Source organism: Myxine glutinosa, chromosome 5 (assembly GCF_964187855.1).
Source record: "Myxine glutinosa chromosome 5, kmMyxGlut1.1, whole genome shotgun sequence".
NCBI lineage: Eukaryota > Metazoa > Chordata > Myxini > Myxiniformes > Myxinidae > Myxine > Myxine glutinosa.
The window spans coordinates 148,623,567-148,641,826 of record NC_136265.1 but is presented as its reverse complement, the minus strand read 5'-3'; the positions used below and the strand labels follow the sequence as shown (position 1 = coordinate 148,641,826).

The window sequence follows — 18,260 nt, the reverse complement described above, 5'->3', positions numbered from 1 at the left end:
ATCTTACTTTTCCAAGTGCTGGCGAATAGTGGCTGTTGTTTGTAAAATTATTTTTTTTAAAGGTTGTTGTTGTTGTTGTTGGGGCTAATCTTGTTGTTGTGGTTGGGGTTCTTGTTGTTGTGGTTGGGGTTCTTGTTGTTGTTGGGGTTGTTGTTGTTGTGGTTGTTGTTGTTGTGGTTGTTGTTGTGGTTGGGTTTCTTGTTGTGGTTGGGGTTGTTGTTGTTGTTGTGGTTGGGGTTGTTGTTGTTGTTGTTGTTGTGGTTCTTGTGGTGGTTGGGGGTTCTTGTTGTTGTTGTGGTTAGGGCTCGTTGTTGTGGTTGGGGTTGTTGTTGTTGTGGTTGGGGTTGTGGTTCTTGTTGTGGTTGGGGTTCTTGTTGTTGTGGTTGGGGGTTCTTGTTGTTGTTGTGGTTAGGGCTCGTTGTTGTTGTTGTTGTTGTTGTGGTTCTTGTTGTGGTTGTGGTTCTTGTTGTGGTTGGGGTTCTTGTTGTTGTGGTTGGGGGTTCTTGTTGTTGTTGTTGTTGTGGTTAGGGCTCGTTGTTGTTGTTGTTGTTGTGGTTGTGGTTCTTGCTGTTATTGTGGTTGGGGTCTATTTTTGAAATGTGGATGCATTGGTCAGACAACTGCCGGACCACACCCACACCTTTCGCTTGACTCCGCCCATTATAAAACCGAGATGAAATGATATGGCCACCATTTTGGTTTTCTCGTGGGCCTAACATATTAGGCTTGTTATGTAGGCCTCTGCTGATTATACACTGCTGGGTTTTTTGCATCAGATTTCCATTGGCTTTGTTTGGGTTGAGTGTTATTCACGTTGAGGGATCCCGAAAAATCTATCGCACAGAAATCAAGCGTTACGGTTACGTAATCAAAGATTTTTTTTTTTTTTTGGTATACAAGATGGAGGCTCGTGTAAGAGCTAACATTAATGACAAAAAAACAAACGGACACATAAGACGAAATAAAGGGAGTGGGAGACAAGATGGGGAGAGAGGAGGAAGCACACAAGTACAACATTTGAGAGCAGGGACATCAGGAGATCTGTGGGAGGTAGAGGACTTGGGGGGAGGAGGTGTTGGAAGGGGGGTGCGAGAGGTAAAAAAAAAAAATACATGGACACAGCTAGGACTTCCAGGAAAGAAGTCTGTATTTCAGAAAAGTGGATTTGGGGTGAATTAACGGGGGTAGAAAAAATCAAGGTTTTGGATGGGGGAAGATAAGAGATGGTGGTGAACAGCCGTTTTAAAGACCTGGAGGGAGGAGTGGGATTGAAGAGAGTGTGGGAGTTTGTTCCAGAGGCGGGAGAAAAGAGGAATTAAGGAGTGAAGGTGAGCAGAGAGTCTTGATTTCGGCAATTTCACCAGGAGAGGGTTTCTGGCAGATCTTGTGGGACCTGTAGGAATATTTGGGGTTTGTTGTATAAATTACTAAAAATAGCTTTGCATAATTTTTGAACGACCCCATCTGGGATTAAGCAATCCGTGACGGTATGACTGATAATCTCATTCTGATATAACCGTGGGGAGGGTGACATGGATGAGAGGTGGCCGAGTTAATCTTTTAATAGCACATTAAGCCAAGAGACGTTATGCAAATGAGTTGAAACTGACGTCAATCCAAAGAACGAATCATGACCTTTCTTACAATCTATCTATAATTCCAGTAATCTCTGTGTGTATGTTTGTATGTTTGTATGTCTGTGACCGCTGTTTCTCGACAACCACGGGTCCGATATACTTTAAACTTGCCAGGTATATTGCTGGGGACCCGAGGATGTGCCTTTTCAAGGTTTCATATTAATCGGAGAAGTAGTTACCGAGCTATGTCCAAAAAACGATTCAACCAATCAGAGAGCAGCGAGTTATCACGTGTGCCGAACGTGGCGAACAGACTCTGCCTCGGACGGCACATTTGAGAGCGTATTCATTTATTTCACGTTGGCAAACTATGTTGCCGCTATGTTGGCGTTAAACTATGTTTTAAAACTAATTAAAACTAATTTGCGATTCTTTCGCTTTCCTGCGCGTTTGTGCATGCTATGGCGATTTCTTTACCAAACTCCGCAAGCCGTTCGCTTTGGACCAAACCATTTCATGTAAATAGAGGGGGGGGATTGTCACCGTACTCGCAAGCCGTTCGCTTTGGACCAAACCATTTCATGTAAATAGAGGGGGGGGGATTGTCACCGTACTCGCAAGCCGTTCGCTTTGGACCAAACCATTTCATGTAAATAGAGGGGGGGGATTGTCACCGTACTCGCAAGCCGTTCGCTTTGGCTTTGCGAATGGACCAAACCATTTCATGTAAATAGAGGGGGGGGATATAATTTTACATATATATATAGTACGGGCATGCCCTAGTATGTATAATGCCCGGGTAACTTGTGAAAGCTTACTTCTAATTGGTGGAGAAAAGCCGATGACAAAAAAGTATTTAAACCAGTGAATCCTACTACTAACCAGTAAATCCAGCCCTTTATGGGTTAAAAGTGTGTTTCCCAATCCACTGTTCATCTTTGAAGAGTGCTTTAAATGCGTTTTCCCAATTGGCCCGTGACCGGATTTTGTTGACCACAGTGCGACCTTTCTTGTTGCCCTCTAATATTTACTTTTTGTCTAATCGTTTTATCAGAATTTTTTCTGCATGGCCCTTTTCATGACATAATTATAGCTGGTAGGCTAACCAAGACCCTAGAGGTATGGCACATTCACCTGTGAGCTGTCTACCCTAGGAAGCAGCTAAACGTGGATGCTGGATTGGAATGCAGACACGGCTATAAACTAGAAAGTTCATAGAGCACGATACCCCACTCAGTGTTCAAGTATATGATGACGATCACCACCCTCTCTGCTGTCTACCTTACTTACCTCCAAGCTTTGTGTCACCTGCAAATTTTAAAAGCCTACTCCTCTACCCCACTATCCAAATCATTGATGTAATTTATGTATAATAATGGTCCGAGTACTGATCCTGAGGAGTGCCCTACTACTTGCATCTTTCCCAGCGAGACTTTCTCCCAATCATAGCCACTCTTTGCTTCCTCTCACCGAGTCGGTTTCCAATACAGTTATAGTTACTCTACCAACCACTCCGCAAGCCCTCACCTTATCTTGTCTGGCATTTGTACAAGGGGTGTACAAAATGTTCTTGGAACAGTTCTTTTGGATGTAGCACATGGTTGCGAGTAGCATCATTGGCTGGGGGTGCGACTGTGCCCCTGTAGGTTAGAGCAGAAATTTGGAATTTGTCAATGCTGTTGGCATGAGCTCACCTACTCTTTGGAATCTTTAATGTCTACCAACTAATGTCAGTACCGTATATGGGAGTCGGACTCCCAGTTTAACGTCCATCCGAGAATGGCGCACACATTGATGCCTCGCCCTGCCTGCGAGACACCAGGGTGACAGTTTATAGCTGGGCAGAGATTCTAACTTGGGATAGGTGGTTCATAGGTGAGTGTGCGTACCTCTGAACCATACTGCCAGTCCCTTGGAGCAGTATTACCATACTTGCATTCATAGTATTCATAACTAGTAATAAAAGATCTTTTAAAATGTTTTATTTAGAAAAAGAAAAGTATAAATTTTTTTTTTTTTTTTAGGTGTTCCTGGTTAAACTTTTGTTTTTTTTCTGGAGTGTCTTGGAATGTTTATTTATTTTTCTCAGGCCCATGGAAGAGCGGTGACAGACACAAATTATACACTCACATACAGATAGACATACACAGCAGTCAAAACAGGACTCGACATCAGACAATTCCCTAATGGTTACCAACCTACGGGGATTGTCCGTGCTCTCTTTAAATGCTGGGGGTCAAGGAAGGAAGTAGCACGCACTATTTTTAAAGGGATTGGTATGACATGCCCGGTGTTTGAACTGGCGATCTCCTAGACTCGTTGCGGATGCTCTAACCACAATGCTCTTCACGAAGGGTGTGGTATTGTGAAAATCTAGTTGGTAGTACTTTTTTTGAATGCCCTTCATAGTTTTATCTGGCAAATCTTCATCATAAAACCTCACCACTAACCTCCTGCTATTGCACAGGTGAGAACTCAAGATCCTGGTGATTGGCCCGGGGCCGCAGCGCTGGTGAGCTGCCACAGTTACCGCATCGGTGAGTGCCAGGGATCGGAACACTAATTGGGATTGCAGATTGTTATGACGAGTGGGTTGAATGTCTGTTTTTTGATAAATTATCACGGTGATGTATTCTCGGTAAATAAAGCACAAAAATGTGTCTTTCTTAGTGCCCGTTCGAAAGGTCGCAGACACATGGAGGAACGCGCCTTGAACCCGAGCGGGGCCTTCCTGTCCGAGACCCGTGAGGGCAGAGGGAGGGGTCGCGGACAGCACCGTAGGGACAGACAGGTATGTGGACAGGCTGTCCATGTGCATATCTCCAGGGCTCAGTGTTGCCATTGTATTCCGCGAGCCGTGACCTTTCCTTCAGCCCCCATTGTTCAATTGTTCCGTTTTGCTATTTTGTATCTTCATCTGTATGAGGATGTGTATTTCATGCAGCAACAGCTTAAACTCTTACTGTACAGTGTACACTGTCATGGATCAAATGTTGGATAATTTAGCATTTGCAGGTTGTTATGTGAATGCTTTTGTATCGTTGTTTAGGGTTCGCATGTTCAACTCTCGAAGGCACTTTCATACGTCTTGAGGCATGGAGCCCGGAAGATGGGTTTACGCATACAGGAAGGTATTCCTTGATCATGTCTACCTTCTCGTATGTATGGTAAATCCCCCAATTGTTAGGAATGGGGAACTCATTGTTTCCTTCATTCGGCTTTAAAATATGAAAATCCAAAAGTCGAGACAAAGTTGCAAACTATAGATGGCGGTGTACCCCAAAATAAGTGTTAATAAATGGACGGTTGACAATCGGTGCTTATGGACTTTCTTACGTTTGCATGACTGATGTTTCATTTGCTTATTAAGAACTTGAAAAATGAACGAATAGCCTCGAATTTTAGGAATGAACGAGTAATAATTGTGCAAGTCAAGTGAAAGTAATGCACATTTGTTGTGCGTGTGTGTGTATGTGTCAGATGGATTCGTAGACGTGCGGGACATTCTGAACCATCCGCAGTTCAGAAGATACACTGAGTCGGACATCGCCGACGTGGTGCAGATGAATGACAAGCAACGCTTTGAGATGTGCTCCAGTCCTTCCACAGGATGCTTGCAGATCCGGGCAAACCAAGGTCACTCCTTGGAGGTGGGTGGTCGGAGATTAGCAAGTAGAAAAGAGGGGGTAAGGAGACATGAAGATGAAGCCATTCCATGCTTTGGAAAAGGTGGAAAAAAGGAAACTAGAAGGGCACTCGGTAGAGCGCATACCTCCACCAGGTTGAACAGTTCATGTTTTGTATCGCACTGATAGGCCAAACCTTGAGCCGGACCTCAACCAAAATCAAATCTGCTTGTTCTTGCCACCTAATCAACTCGTACACCTCATATTGAAATTGGTCATCTACAACTTTTTGAAATATCGTGCTATATCGTGCTAGCCTGGTGTTGGTTTAGCGGTTAGGGTGCGGGCTTGGGATCCTCGGATCTTGGGTTCGAATCCCGATCGATCGCTGAATTAACGCCAGGGGGGTTGACTCAGCCTGTCATCCTTCCGAGGTCGGCAAATTGAGTACCAGCTTGCTGGGATGAATGATCCCGGTGTGTACCCCGGTTTAGAATAGTTACACCGTATCCCTGCACATCGTAAGAGGCGACCAAGGGTTGGCGTCAGGAAGTGCATCCGGCCATAAAAACATTGCCTCAAACAGGGAACCATGATTGTCATGGGGCCCGCAAGGCTAACCCCTGCTCTAGCGGGGAAACCCACCGTTTAGAGGCCATTTTTCCCGCAAAGCGGGGGTTGGCCTTTTCGGGGACCGTGGTTGCTGTTGTTTTTTGGTCCCCTTTTTGAAGCAATGTTTTACGGCTGGATGCCCTTCCTGCCGCCAACCCTGTTTGTCGCCTTTTTACGATAAACAGGGAATTACCAGTGTACTGGTACTCAATTTGCCGACCTCGGAAGGATGACAAGCTGAGTCAACCCCCCTGGCGTTAATTCAGCGATCGACCGGGATTCGAACCCTGGATCCTTGGATCCTAAGCTGGCACCCTAGCCGCTAGCCCAACATGGCCTTAAAAACGATCATTCATATCGTTTTTGGCCCCATCTCTCAATGGTGAAGAATCACTTAAGAGTTATAGTATCCGGGTCAGGATCTGCATTTTCACCAATATCTAATCAATTTGTCTGTCACACACCCAACCTCTCCGACAAATTTCGTCCGAATCCGTCCAGAACTTTTTGAGATATTCTGTACACAGACAAACAGACAGACAGGGGTGAAAACATTAGCTCCATCCACCTTCGGTGGTGGAGGTAAAAATCATCAATAAAATTTAGTAATAATGTGGTTACAATTGTTTCAACACAGGCAAAAATAGGTGGTCGCAAACAAGTTGGGTTTCCTGGTGGCCCTAGTGGTGAGGATAGTTGTGGGTTCAACTCTGATTGATGGCCGCAGCATTAAGGACTTAGATTGTAAACTTCTGCAAACGAAACCAGTCTTAGGTGGGTGACCACGTCGATAACCCCCAACTGGCTCATTAATGACTTATGGAGATGGACAACCTGCCTCAATCTGGCCCGTATGTTCTGGTCTACACGTGATGCCGGTCCACACGTTGCTATTGGCTCTTTGTACCATCGGTGCAAACTTGCATGTGCATTAATGAAAACCAGCACCACCAAAAATCACCCAAACCACCAACAACAACAACAACAACAACAACAACATGCATTTTAAAGGCCATTTTCCCTACTAGAGCGGGGGTTAGCCTATCACCCAAACCACCCAAAAATCACCCAAACCGAATGAAATAAATAAAAAATTGTAACAATAAAATGGACTGGACTAGATGGAAGAACTAAATGTTGTCCTACAGTCTTGAGAGAAATGAGAATGACAGAGAGAAGGTAAAAGAAAAGTTTAGAATTCAAGAGCTGGGCAGGAAGTGATTTGAGCAGGAGATGGTTGAATGTCATTGTGTTGTTTTTTCCACCGTCTCTTAAAAATACTGTTCAAAATTCATGTGAAATGAATGGTTCTGATGGATGAGAAATCTTTGAAATACTTGTACAAGATTCTCATGACTTAGCTCTTCGTAAAATTATCAAGTGTAAGTTGCGCAAATTGAGGACTTGGATCAGACTTCCAGTCTTGAAGTTGAGTCAAAGGTCACTTGGTGGACTTTAGACAGTGATGTGATGCAGCGGTTTCCTCTGTTTGGAGGGATATCGGGTTTGTAGATATGGAAATACATTATTTTGGTGTTTAGACGAATCTGCCCCATTTTTTCTCATAGCTTGAAGAGCTGGAGCTCACTCCCATTACGTTGGCATCGGAACTTCCAAAGGTCGTGCTGCATGGGACGTACCTGCGATCGTGGCCTTCCATTCGAGAGAATGGGCTCAGCCGAATGGGCCGCATGCACATCCACTTTGCACCCGGCGAGCCGGACAAGTCTCACGTGATTAGCGGTTGGTGTCACGTGCCGACGACGTTTGTGTGCTCCTTTGCGAAGTGTACCCTCAACGCATTTTCTCACTCACTCCATCAAGCGATCGGAGACTCAGAGCAACCCTTTAGTACAAGAGAATAAGCTCAGCTGACTGGTTAGTGCTGTCTGCTGATTCATAAAATCATGAGAATAAAAAGGTTAGAGTTATCCGCTCTAAAGGATCACAAAGGTGCTGACATTTAGGGCTTTAACCTTTGTCTGAACGAAAGAGGGTTAATAGCTTTCTGCAAATGAACAGGATTCATGACTAAGACTCCCATGAATCAAAAAAATATATAAAATGCACTTAGACGCACTGCATAACAAATAATAGCCAGCCAGCTTTTATTGATCTAATTAAGTATTGATATGAGCATTATAGGCCATTCATTCATACAATATCAAATAACAATGAAATTTCAGCAAAGGCTGTGGTGAATACTCCAACACCGCAATAAAAAAATCTCTCAGTTGTTAACCCACTCTTTATGCTAACAATCTGCAAGGGCTGGAGAAGGCATTCTTTTAGTACAAGAGGAGGGGGGAGGGGGGGGGGAGGGGGGAGGGGAGAGGGAAGAGGGGGGGATGGGGAGGGTGAGGGATGTGAGGGATGGGAGGGGAGAGGGAAGAGGGGGGGATGGGGAGGGTGAGGGATGTGAGGGATGGGAGGGGGGAGGGATGGGAGGGGGGAGCGGGAGGGGGGACCCGGCAGAAGTACCCGGCATTGCTGGGCGGGGGAGGGGAGGGGAGGGGAGAAGAGGGGGGGAGGGGAGAAGGGTGGAGGAGGGGAGGGGGAAAAGGGAGGGGGAGGGGAGAAGGGGAGAGGGTAGGGTGGAGGGGGAAGGGAGCGGGGAGGGGGGAGGGGGAAAGGGAGGGGGAAAAGGGAGAGGGGAGGGGGAGGGGGGAGAGGGGAGGGGGAAAAGGGAGGGGGAGGGGGAGGGGGGAGCGGGAAAATGGAGGGGGAAAATGGAGGGGGGAGGGGAGAAGGGTAGGGTGGAGGGGGAAGGGAAGGGGGGACGGAGGGGGGAGGGGGGGGGACGGAGGGGGGAGGGGGAAGGGGATGGCCAGTCAACAATGACGTTGCAGTTCTCATGGTCGGAGAGCAGCACAACAATCGGACATAGTCCTGCATATTCGCAACAGCACGAAGCGGATTTTGGAGACTCGCCGATCCTGTGACGTCCTCCAGTACCGGCGTTGCCGGGCGGGGGAAGGGAGACCCGTACATTCCCAACCCGTACATTCGCCCTCTCGACTCAAGCTCACTCGGACAAAAGCCTCGCACAAATTACACCGTGAAGGCCCAATGGTCATGTCTATGCCACAAATCACGGGCGCACTGAATTGAAAATATATAGAATGCTCATACTCTGTGAAAAGTGAAGCCGCCGTGTCGCCATCTTGGTCAGCATGACTCGACCAACTCGCTTCGCGGATCTCGTTTTGTGCGGCAAGAAACTGCTCCAATCGGTTACGGAAGGGTTGTGGAAAGACGTTTCACAGCTGTTTCAAAGACATTTAATTCATATCGCACAAAATCGATACAAAACACGATCGCATAAAAGGTGAAGTGACGTGTGATGGGATGGAACATCACGTGATCGCTCTGAGCGAATCAGTCTGGCGGCGGGAATGGAACATCACGTGATCGCTCTGAGCGAATCAGCGAGCTGCTCTGGAACCGGCTGAGATTAGCGGGTACTTCGCTGAAATGCGCTGAGGTAAATATGAATAAAAAATATGGATCGTCAAATATTTTGAGTTCGGCCATGTTCGTCCCACGCTCAATGGCCATGTCTATATCAAATATCAAGCACGTAAGCCTCTCCGTTTAGGAGTCTATCGGTAACATTACACACACACACACACACACACACACACACACACACACACACACACACACACACACACACACACACACACACACACACACACACACACACACACACACACAAACTGTGTTATATATATATAGATTGTGTGTGTACTTTCAGAGGAAAAAGCAAATTCCTATTTTGGGGGGTCAAACCATGGACTCACTTTGACCCATCTAGACCCCGATTTTTAATTTATTTATTTATCGATGAACAAACTTTAGTCACAACACAAGAAATATCGTTTGGGCTAAGTTTGGTCACAATCCCTTCAGCGGTTTCGGAGAAGAAGTTGCAAGTGTTTACGAATGGACGGACTGAAGGACTGACGACATGCCATCACATAAGCTCCCCGGAACTACGTTCCAGGTGAGCTAAAAAGAAAAAGAAAATCCACAAAATGATACTGCTCCGAATTATATATAATTTATTGTTTGTATATGATTACTTCATACACGTTATAAATCACATAGTTATTACTAAAGGTCCAAAATTCGCCCATGATAATTGAAATATTAAAGAACAAGTATGAATAAAACTGTCCAAAACATTAAGACTACACGATATATTGTCCGCCATTGTCCCCTTATTTACTGCCAACACATATGTGAAGAATTACACACTGTCTTTTTACCTCCGCCACCAAAGGTGTATGGAGGTTATGTTTTCAGCCTTGTCTGTCTGTCTGTTTGTTTGTCTGTCCGTTTGTGAACAAAATATCTCAAAGTTGTGGACGGATTCGGACGAGACTTGGCAGAGATGTAGCGTATGTGACAAGGAGGAAATGATTCGATTTTGGTGAAGATCGGGATTCGGATTCGGCTACTAGAATTTTTAAAGTAATTCTTCACCATTGGGAGATAGGGCCAAAAACGATACATAGCAGGATATCTCAAAAAGTTGTGGACGGATTTGGACGAAACTTGGTGGACAGGTTGGGTGTCTGACAAGGACAATTCGATTCGATTTTGGTGAAGATCTGAATATGGATTAGGATATGACAATTATTTAATTTTTAAAGTGATTCTTCACCATTGAGACGATAGGGCCAAAAACGATACATAGCAGGATATCTCAAACAGTTGTGGACGGATTTGGACGAAACTTGGCGGACCGATTGTGTGTGTGACAAGGAAGAATAGATACAATTTTGGCGAAGATCCGGATCCGGATCCAGCTAGTAGAATTTTTAAAGTGATTCCGTCACCATTGAGTGATATGGCCAACCAGGTGGAGGTATGCTCTCTACTGAGTGCCGTTCTAGTTTATTTATAGTGAATAATTGTGCAGGTGACATCTGTATCAGTTTAATTCTATGTATTTTTGACTGTTGATTTTTTTTTCCAATAAATGTTGTTATAAAAAGACCTACTGAAGACATGACGTTATATATGTGGGCAATATCCTATGTCAAATTTCAGTTTCCCCTACGGAGGTCTCATTGTACTATTTCTGGACAGCTACCCTTCTGACATTAATCATTATGACGTGAGGAACATTCATGAGGAAAGATTTAGCACCTTTGTCCACCCGGTAATGGTTTTTCCAAAATATTTAATTAAGCCATCTTACTATTGTACATGAAAGGTGTGTAGTTCATGCAGCTGCAAGTGCCAACCTGAATCACCCATGCCACTACATGTCCAACCACCCACAGATCCCTCGGCACATTAAGATTACACTACAAAGACACTGCAACTACATCCTTAAACCCCGCTCCCCCCCCCCCCCCCCCCCCCACCCATCCACTACAACTACAAAAAAACATCCACATCACCATAAACGCAATAAGTAACTTGGGCCCAAACAGTATCCTAGGCACTAAAACCCCATCCGTCGACGATACAGACAAATGACTTTGCAGGTTTGATCATGTTCACCTTTCACGCCTCCGCTGTGGACACCAAAGCACAGCTTTTACAGTACAAACATAGACTGTACGACACCACCGATGACACCTGCAACCTCTGTCAGGCCACCCCCACACAGTAAAACACAATATGGAACATTGTGCGGGCATGGCTCCATGGAGGCAAGAGCACAACATCTTAGATGTGAGGGGTCTCTGGGTCGCTCCTTGGACATCGACTGCCTATCGTCGTGCCACGAGCCTGTTCAAGGCAGAACTGACTGGGGCTAATCAACACCAACAACAACCTCCACCACCATATCGTTATCGGGTTGACGTTGGCCGTTGGGTTCAAAACCCAGCCGGCTCAATAATGACCTTTGGAGATGGGGCAATCTGCCTTCCAACCTGCTTAGACTATCCTCCACGTGGTGCCAGTCCACACACAAACACATCGTCACTGACTAGTCGATGTCGCCGAGCAATTTGGCAATTTGCGCTTGCGGCTCCCAAGTGCTGCTCCAGCATCACATGATCTCACCTGATATTGACGAGTCAAAGCGATAATTCCAACAGCTAATCCAGTATTTTGAATGTTTTTTTATTTTTTATCGTTACAGGAATGAGAAGGAATTGTGAAGTTGCGATTTATATTAACATCGGCGCAGCACTTAAGGGTGAGTGTTGTACTCTTGGCCACTAATGTATGATGTTAATGCTTAGTCGAGTAGTTGACCAAAGTGTATGACGTCATCATCCCCCCCATGCCAAATAGACGGTTTGGAGTTTTTTTGGTCGAAGAACAAAGTCGTACTTTGTCCCGGCAATGAGCATGGATTTCTGTTACCGAGGTACTTCTCAAAGGTTGTACGACTGGGGCAGCGTAAGTGACGCGTATTTATGTTGGGTGTAAAAGTTTTGCACAAATGATCCGGAAACCAGAAAAGCAGAAACCAACATGGTTTTCCTCGTTTTCTTAATTCAAATGTTTTCTTTTCTTTTTTTTCCTGCGTCAATATTATTGGTTTGTTTGTTTCAGAACCCGTGGATTTGCTCTGATCGTCAATCGGCAGCCCTGGGGGTGATGGACAACGAATTTACACGATGCGTGCAATTCTTACAACTTCAAAAACAAAACTTTGTGCAACTCTTTGAGGAAGTGCGTGGATTTTGAGTCTTCCATGCTAATAAAGGTGATTTAAAAACACCTGGAAGATGGTGTCACATTGCTCGGTTTAAAGAAAATCATCATGCAACAAGTTACCGACAGATGGAACCAACGTTCCGTCTCCATATAGGAGCTTTTGGAAACTTTTGACCCCTCTTTTTGAGTCCACCTTCCCCCCAACCCCTCCCCTCATCTCTCCTCCCAACATTGTACTTTACATACATCTTCATTCCCTACTTCCCCAGTTCATTTTCTTCTCTGCATACGTAATATGTTGATGAATCCCAATGAAACGAGAGAGGATAAGTGGTGGAGGGGTTGGGCTAATTATTTTCATAGTTTTCAAAAGATCTGACCTTTTTCGTTAGGCTGTCACTTTTTTTTTCCAACTTGCTTGCATATTTCTCCACCTGCAACGGGAATTTTAGTTATTAAAGCAAGAAATACTGCAAGTTTGACGGGAAAAAGTAAAAATTTCCCCAAGCGAAATTCGTTTACATCGTCGTCCAACGGACGCACGCCGGTCTCGCTCTCCGCAGCCAATGAGGGTCGCGATGTGCCTGGGGGCGGGGCCGGACGCAGCCAATGAGCGGCCGGTCCGCGTCGTGTATAATAAGCCGCCCGAAGGCAGCGTCGCCGTCGCGTCCTCGCTGTGCATGTGCGATTGTGCGTTCGTGGCAAATCCGCTTATGGGATTCGGAACGCAAAGTTTGGCCGAAGTTCCGTGCACGGAGCAGCGGCCCTCGAGTGCGTTCTAGGCCTTTTGCTTGTTGCGCTTCCTCCGCGAATACCTGGCGATTCCCGGGCAGAAGAGGATAATTTGGCCGTCAGCAGTTTTATGCATCCCGGCGCGGCTAGGTCGGAGGACGAGCGGCACGCTTTGGCCAGAATGGCGCCCGAAGCCGGGCCGGATTATCGGGCGGCTTTGGCACGGCCCGGCCCCGACTGTCCCCCGCCCGTGCCTCCCCATCGCTGCTCCCCGGCACGGCCCGTGGCCTCCCCGCTCGTGTTACCCATCTCGCCATGTTCGCCCGTCCTGTCCGGGTCTCCCTTGAGTTTCTCCTTCGGATCGTCTCCGATGGATTCTCCCTCCGCACTCTTCCCCCTCTCCCTGCCTGCTTCTTCTTCATCCTCGTCCTCGTCGTCGTCGTCGTCGTCGTCGTCCACCTCCTCATCGTCCACCTCTCCGCCGGACTCCCCGGGGTCGTGCTCCGGAGAGGTCGCCGAGCGGCAGCTCAAGTGCGTCCTGGTTGGCGACGGAGCCGTTGGCAAGACGAGTCTCGTGGTCAGTTACACCACGAACGGTTACCCCACGGAGTACGTGCCTACGGCCTTGGACAACTACTCGGGTAAGGTCACGTGGTAACGAGCTAACACATTACGTGACCACATCGGCATCTCGCCGTTTCGCTCACCACGGCCTCGTATCGTCGCTATACGTCATCAGGGTCTGACGTCACCGGACATCAACGCTGAATATAGTATGACCACTGCACATTTTTGCATTATTTTGTTATTGGTTTTCCAAGTTTATTTGATCGTCTTGTTTACAGCTTCTGTGAATGTGGATGGTACTCCGGTTCGACTACAGCTGTGCGACTTGGCCGGACAGGTATGAGTGAATGAACGAATAAATGAACGAGTGAAACACTTGGAACGGTCATTCTTTTGCTGACTAACGAAAGAATGAGTGAAACACTTGGAGTGGTCATGATTTTGCTTACTAACAAATGTGAGTGAAACTTGGAATGGTCATTATTTTGCTGACGAATGAATGAGTGAAATACTTGGAATGGTCATTATTTTGCTGATGGATGAATGAGTGAAACACTTGGAATGGGCATTATTTTGCTGATGAATGAATGAGTGAAACACTTGGAATGGGCATTATTTTGCTGATGGATGAATGAGTGAAACACTTGGAATGGGCATTATTTTGCTGATGGATGAATGAGTGAAACACTTGGAATGGGCATTATTTTGCTGATGAATGAATGAGTGAAACACTTGGAATGGGCATTATTTTGCTGACTAATGAATGAGTGGAACACTTGGAATGGTCATTATTTGCTGATGAATGAATGAGTGAAACTTGGAATGGGCATTATTTTGCTGACTAATGAATGAGTGAAACACTTGGAATGGTCATTATTTTGCTAACGAAAGAATGAGTGAAACTTGGAATGGTCATTATTTTGCTGACTAACGAATGAATGAGTGAAACACTTGGAGTGGTCATTATTTTGCTGACTAATGAATGAGTGAAACACTTGGAATGGTCATTATTTTGCTAACGAAAGAATGAGTGAAACTTGGAATGGTCATTATTTGCTGACTAACGAATGAATGAGTGAAACTTGGAATGGTCATTATTTTGCTGACTAACGAATGAATCAGTGAAACACTTGGAGTCGTCATTATTTTCTCGACTAACGAATGAATGAGTGAAACACTTGGAGTGGTCGTTATTTTGCTTACTAACGAATGAGTGAAACACTTGGAATGGTCATTCTTTTGCTTACTAACGAATGAATGAGTGAAACACTTGGAATGGGCATTATTTGCTGATGAATGAATGAGTGATACACTTGGAATGGGCATTATTTTGCTTACTAACGAATGAATGAGTGAAACACTTGGAATGGGCATTATTTTGCTGACTAATGAATGAGTGGAACACTTGGAATGGTCATTATTTGCTGATGAATGAATGAGTGATACACTTGGAATGGGCATTATTTTGCTGACTAATGAATGAGTGAAACACTTGAAATGGTCATTATTTTGCTGACTAATGAATGAGTGACACTTTTGGAATAGTCATTATTTTGCTTACTAACGAATGAATGAGTGAAACACTTGGAATGGGCATTATTTTGCTGACTAATGAATGAGTGAAACATTTGGAATGGTCATTGTTTTGCTGACTAACGAATGAATGAGTGAAACACTTGAAATGCTCATTATTTTGCTGACTAACGAATGAATGAGTGGACCTTGGAATGGTCATTATTTTGCCGACTATGCCTCCACCTGGTTGGCCATATCACTCAATGGTGAAGAATCACTTAAAAACTTCTACTAGCTGGATCCGGATGCGCATCTTCACCAAAATTGTATCTACTCTTCCTCTTCTTCCTCCTTCTAACCAGGATGACTTCGACAAGCTGCGCCCACTCTGCTACCCAAACACGGATGTGTTCTTGCTTTGCTTCAGCGTCGTCAACCCGTCGTCCTTCCAGAACGTCACGGAGAAATGGGTCCCGGAGATCCGCAGGCACTGCCCTCGGGCGCCCATCGTCTTGGTGGGCACACAGTGCGACCTCCGCAGCGACGTGCACGTCCTCATCGAGCTGAACCGCGCCCGGGAGCGCCCGGTCTCCGAGGTGGCCGCGGGCCTGTGCGCCGAGAAGGCGGGCGCCGTGGATTACGTCGAGTGCTCCGCGCTCACGCAAAAGAACCTCAAAGAGGTGTTCGACTCCGCCATCCTGGCGGCGGTTCGCCGGGCGGAGGCCGTGCAGCGCAAGCACCTCGCCAAAGCCTTGACTCAGCAGAAAGTGAAGAGTTTGTCGCGGTCTTGGTGGAAGAAATACATCTGCGTGTGATGCGTCACGTCATCATTGACCTCTGAACTCCCCTCCATTTCCCCCAAAATATACAATTTTGGGACACTGGATTGTGCCTCGTGCCGATACGGTCCAACGGTGCTCGCGGTGCTTTCCTCTTGTACTGTGGTGCACCTCGAGAGCGGAGTCGACACGCAACGTACCGCAGGGTGCAGCATTCCTGCTCTCGTCCCATCTGAGCGCCTCCATTATTTAATTTGCATTCTTTTGTATAGGTCGTGAGCGTAGTGTCTTGGTCGGTGGCGGTGCGACGTGGACACCAGAACGCAAAACCTCCAGACGCTTGAATGTATCAAAATGGACTCCTCGCAAAAGGCATTGTGGGTCGAGCGCTGGTTTATGGAACATTATGGACTTTGAAGGGAGTTTTTGAGAAGTTGGTAACTTGCCTTATCCATCCCTGCATGGGAAGTTGTTTGCCAACTTTTTGGGAGTGTATGAGCATCATCTAGTGGGTAATTAATTATTTTTTTCCTGAGTAATCTGATGCTGTTTTCTCGAACTTTTTTATTTTTAATGTACTGATGTTCTTGAGATCGTTGCCCAAGTTATGGTTGCTGAAACTTTCTGATTTATCTTCTTAAATCTACCATCGAGATAACTTTCCATCCTTATGCTGGAGTAAAATAAACATCCGGTGTGTATGATGTTGTCTGCTGTGCCTGGTGTCGCTCGTGCTCCGACTCTGCTCCGATCAGTGACATCAAACCCACGCGGAATCCACTGTTTGCCGCCAAACTTGACTCCAACGGTCTCTTTGATGTGGATAAGTCGGTTAAATATTGATGAAGTATCGGTGTCGTGGTCGTGGCAAGGTCGTTGGGACGAGGGTCGACGACTCGTGTCCCGTACGTCAGATCTTCAAAAGGGAATGTTTGATAAGTGTATTTGGCAGTTAATAATTAGGACAAAAGGCCCCAACATGGTGCTGTGTCGTGTGTTATAAATGCTGCCAACTAGTGGTACTGTGCAATAATTAACTACCACATGGTGCGACTGTGTTCTGTGATGTTTCATAAACACAGTAAATAACTACCAGATGGTATTGTATGGTAATAACCAGCAGATGCTATTGTACAGTGATAACTACCAAATAGTATTTTATGGTAATAACCAGCAGATGGTATTACACAGTAAATAACTACCAGATGGTATTGCACAGTAAATAACTACCAGATGGTATTGTATGGTAAATAACTACCAGATGGTATTGTATGGTAATAACTACCAGATGGTATTGTGCAGTAATAACTACCAGATGATATTGTATGGTAATAACTACCAGATGATATTGTACGGTAATAACTACCAGATGACATTGTACGATAATAATCAGCAGATGGTATTGTACGGTAATTACCAGCAAATCGTATTTTATGGTAATAACCAGCAGATGATATTACACAGTAAATAACTACCAGATGACATTGTATGGTAATAACTCCCAGATGATATTGTATGGTAATAACGACCAGATGATATTGTATGGTAATAACTACCAGATGGTACTGCACAGTAAATAACTACCACATGGTACTGTAGGGTAATAACTACCTGATGGTTTTGTATGGTAATAACTACCAGATGATATTGTATGGTAATAACTACCAGATGATATTGTATGGTAATAATTACCAGGTTATTCCGCACAGTAAATAACTACCAGATGGTATTGTATGGTAATAACTACCAGTTGATATTGTACGGTAATAACTACCAGATGGTTCCACACAGTAAATAACTACCAGATGGTATTGTATTGTAATAACTACCAGATGGTACTACCCAGTAAAAACTACCAGATGGTATTGTATGGTTAAAAACTACCAGATGGGACTACGGTAACAACTATTAGATGGTTCCACACAGTAAATAACTACCAGATGGTATTGTATGGTAATAACTACCAGTTGATATTGTACGGTAATAACTACCAGATGGTTCCACACAGTAAATAACTACCAGATGGTATTGTATTGTAATAACTACCAGATGGTACTACCCAGTAAAAACTACCAGATGGTATTGTATGGTTAAAAACTACCAGATGGGACTACGGTAACAACTACCAGATGGTTCCACACAGTAAATAACTACCAGATGGTATTGTATTGTAATAACTACCAGATGGTACTACCCAGTAAAAACTACCAGATGGTATTGTA

At 45.2% G+C, this 18,260-nt stretch overlaps 2 protein-coding genes across 8 annotated transcripts in view; both read left to right on the top strand.

Moving 5' to 3' along the window:
- The window catches only part of TRPT1 (tRNA phosphotransferase 1), a 458,396-nt gene that overhangs the window by 30,336 nt on the left and 409,800 nt on the right, over positions 1-18,260 (top strand). For 4 of the 7 annotated variants that reach the window (XM_068115987.2, XM_068115991.2, XM_068115994.2 and 1 more), the window contains exons 2-9: positions 4,045-4,114; positions 4,262-4,368; positions 4,627-4,708; positions 5,058-5,227; positions 7,384-7,558; positions 11,922-11,978; positions 12,077-12,184; positions 12,341-13,007. In XM_068115987.2, the coding sequence (XP_067972088.2) occupies positions 4,045-4,114; positions 4,262-4,368; positions 4,627-4,708; positions 5,058-5,227; positions 7,384-7,558; positions 11,922-11,978; positions 12,077-12,184; positions 12,341-12,360 (789 nt within the window). In that variant the 3' untranslated portion in view covers positions 12,361-13,007. Of the gene's footprint in view, positions 1-4,044; positions 4,115-4,247; positions 4,369-4,626; positions 4,709-5,057; positions 5,228-7,383; positions 7,559-11,921; positions 11,979-12,076; positions 12,185-12,340; positions 13,008-18,260 lie in introns of those variants that run through there. The other 3 variants (XM_068115990.2, XM_068115988.2, XR_013623592.1) reach the window with 2 other exon arrangements.
- RHOU (ras homolog family member U) lies at positions 13,097-16,739 on the top strand. The gene is made up of 3 exons (XM_068115986.2): positions 13,097-13,818; positions 14,023-14,081; positions 15,622-16,739. Exons 1-3 carry the CDS (start codon positions 13,308-13,310, stop codon positions 16,072-16,074), a joined length of 1,023 nt encoding a protein of 340 aa, XP_067972087.2. The 5' UTR covers positions 13,097-13,307; the 3' UTR covers positions 16,075-16,739.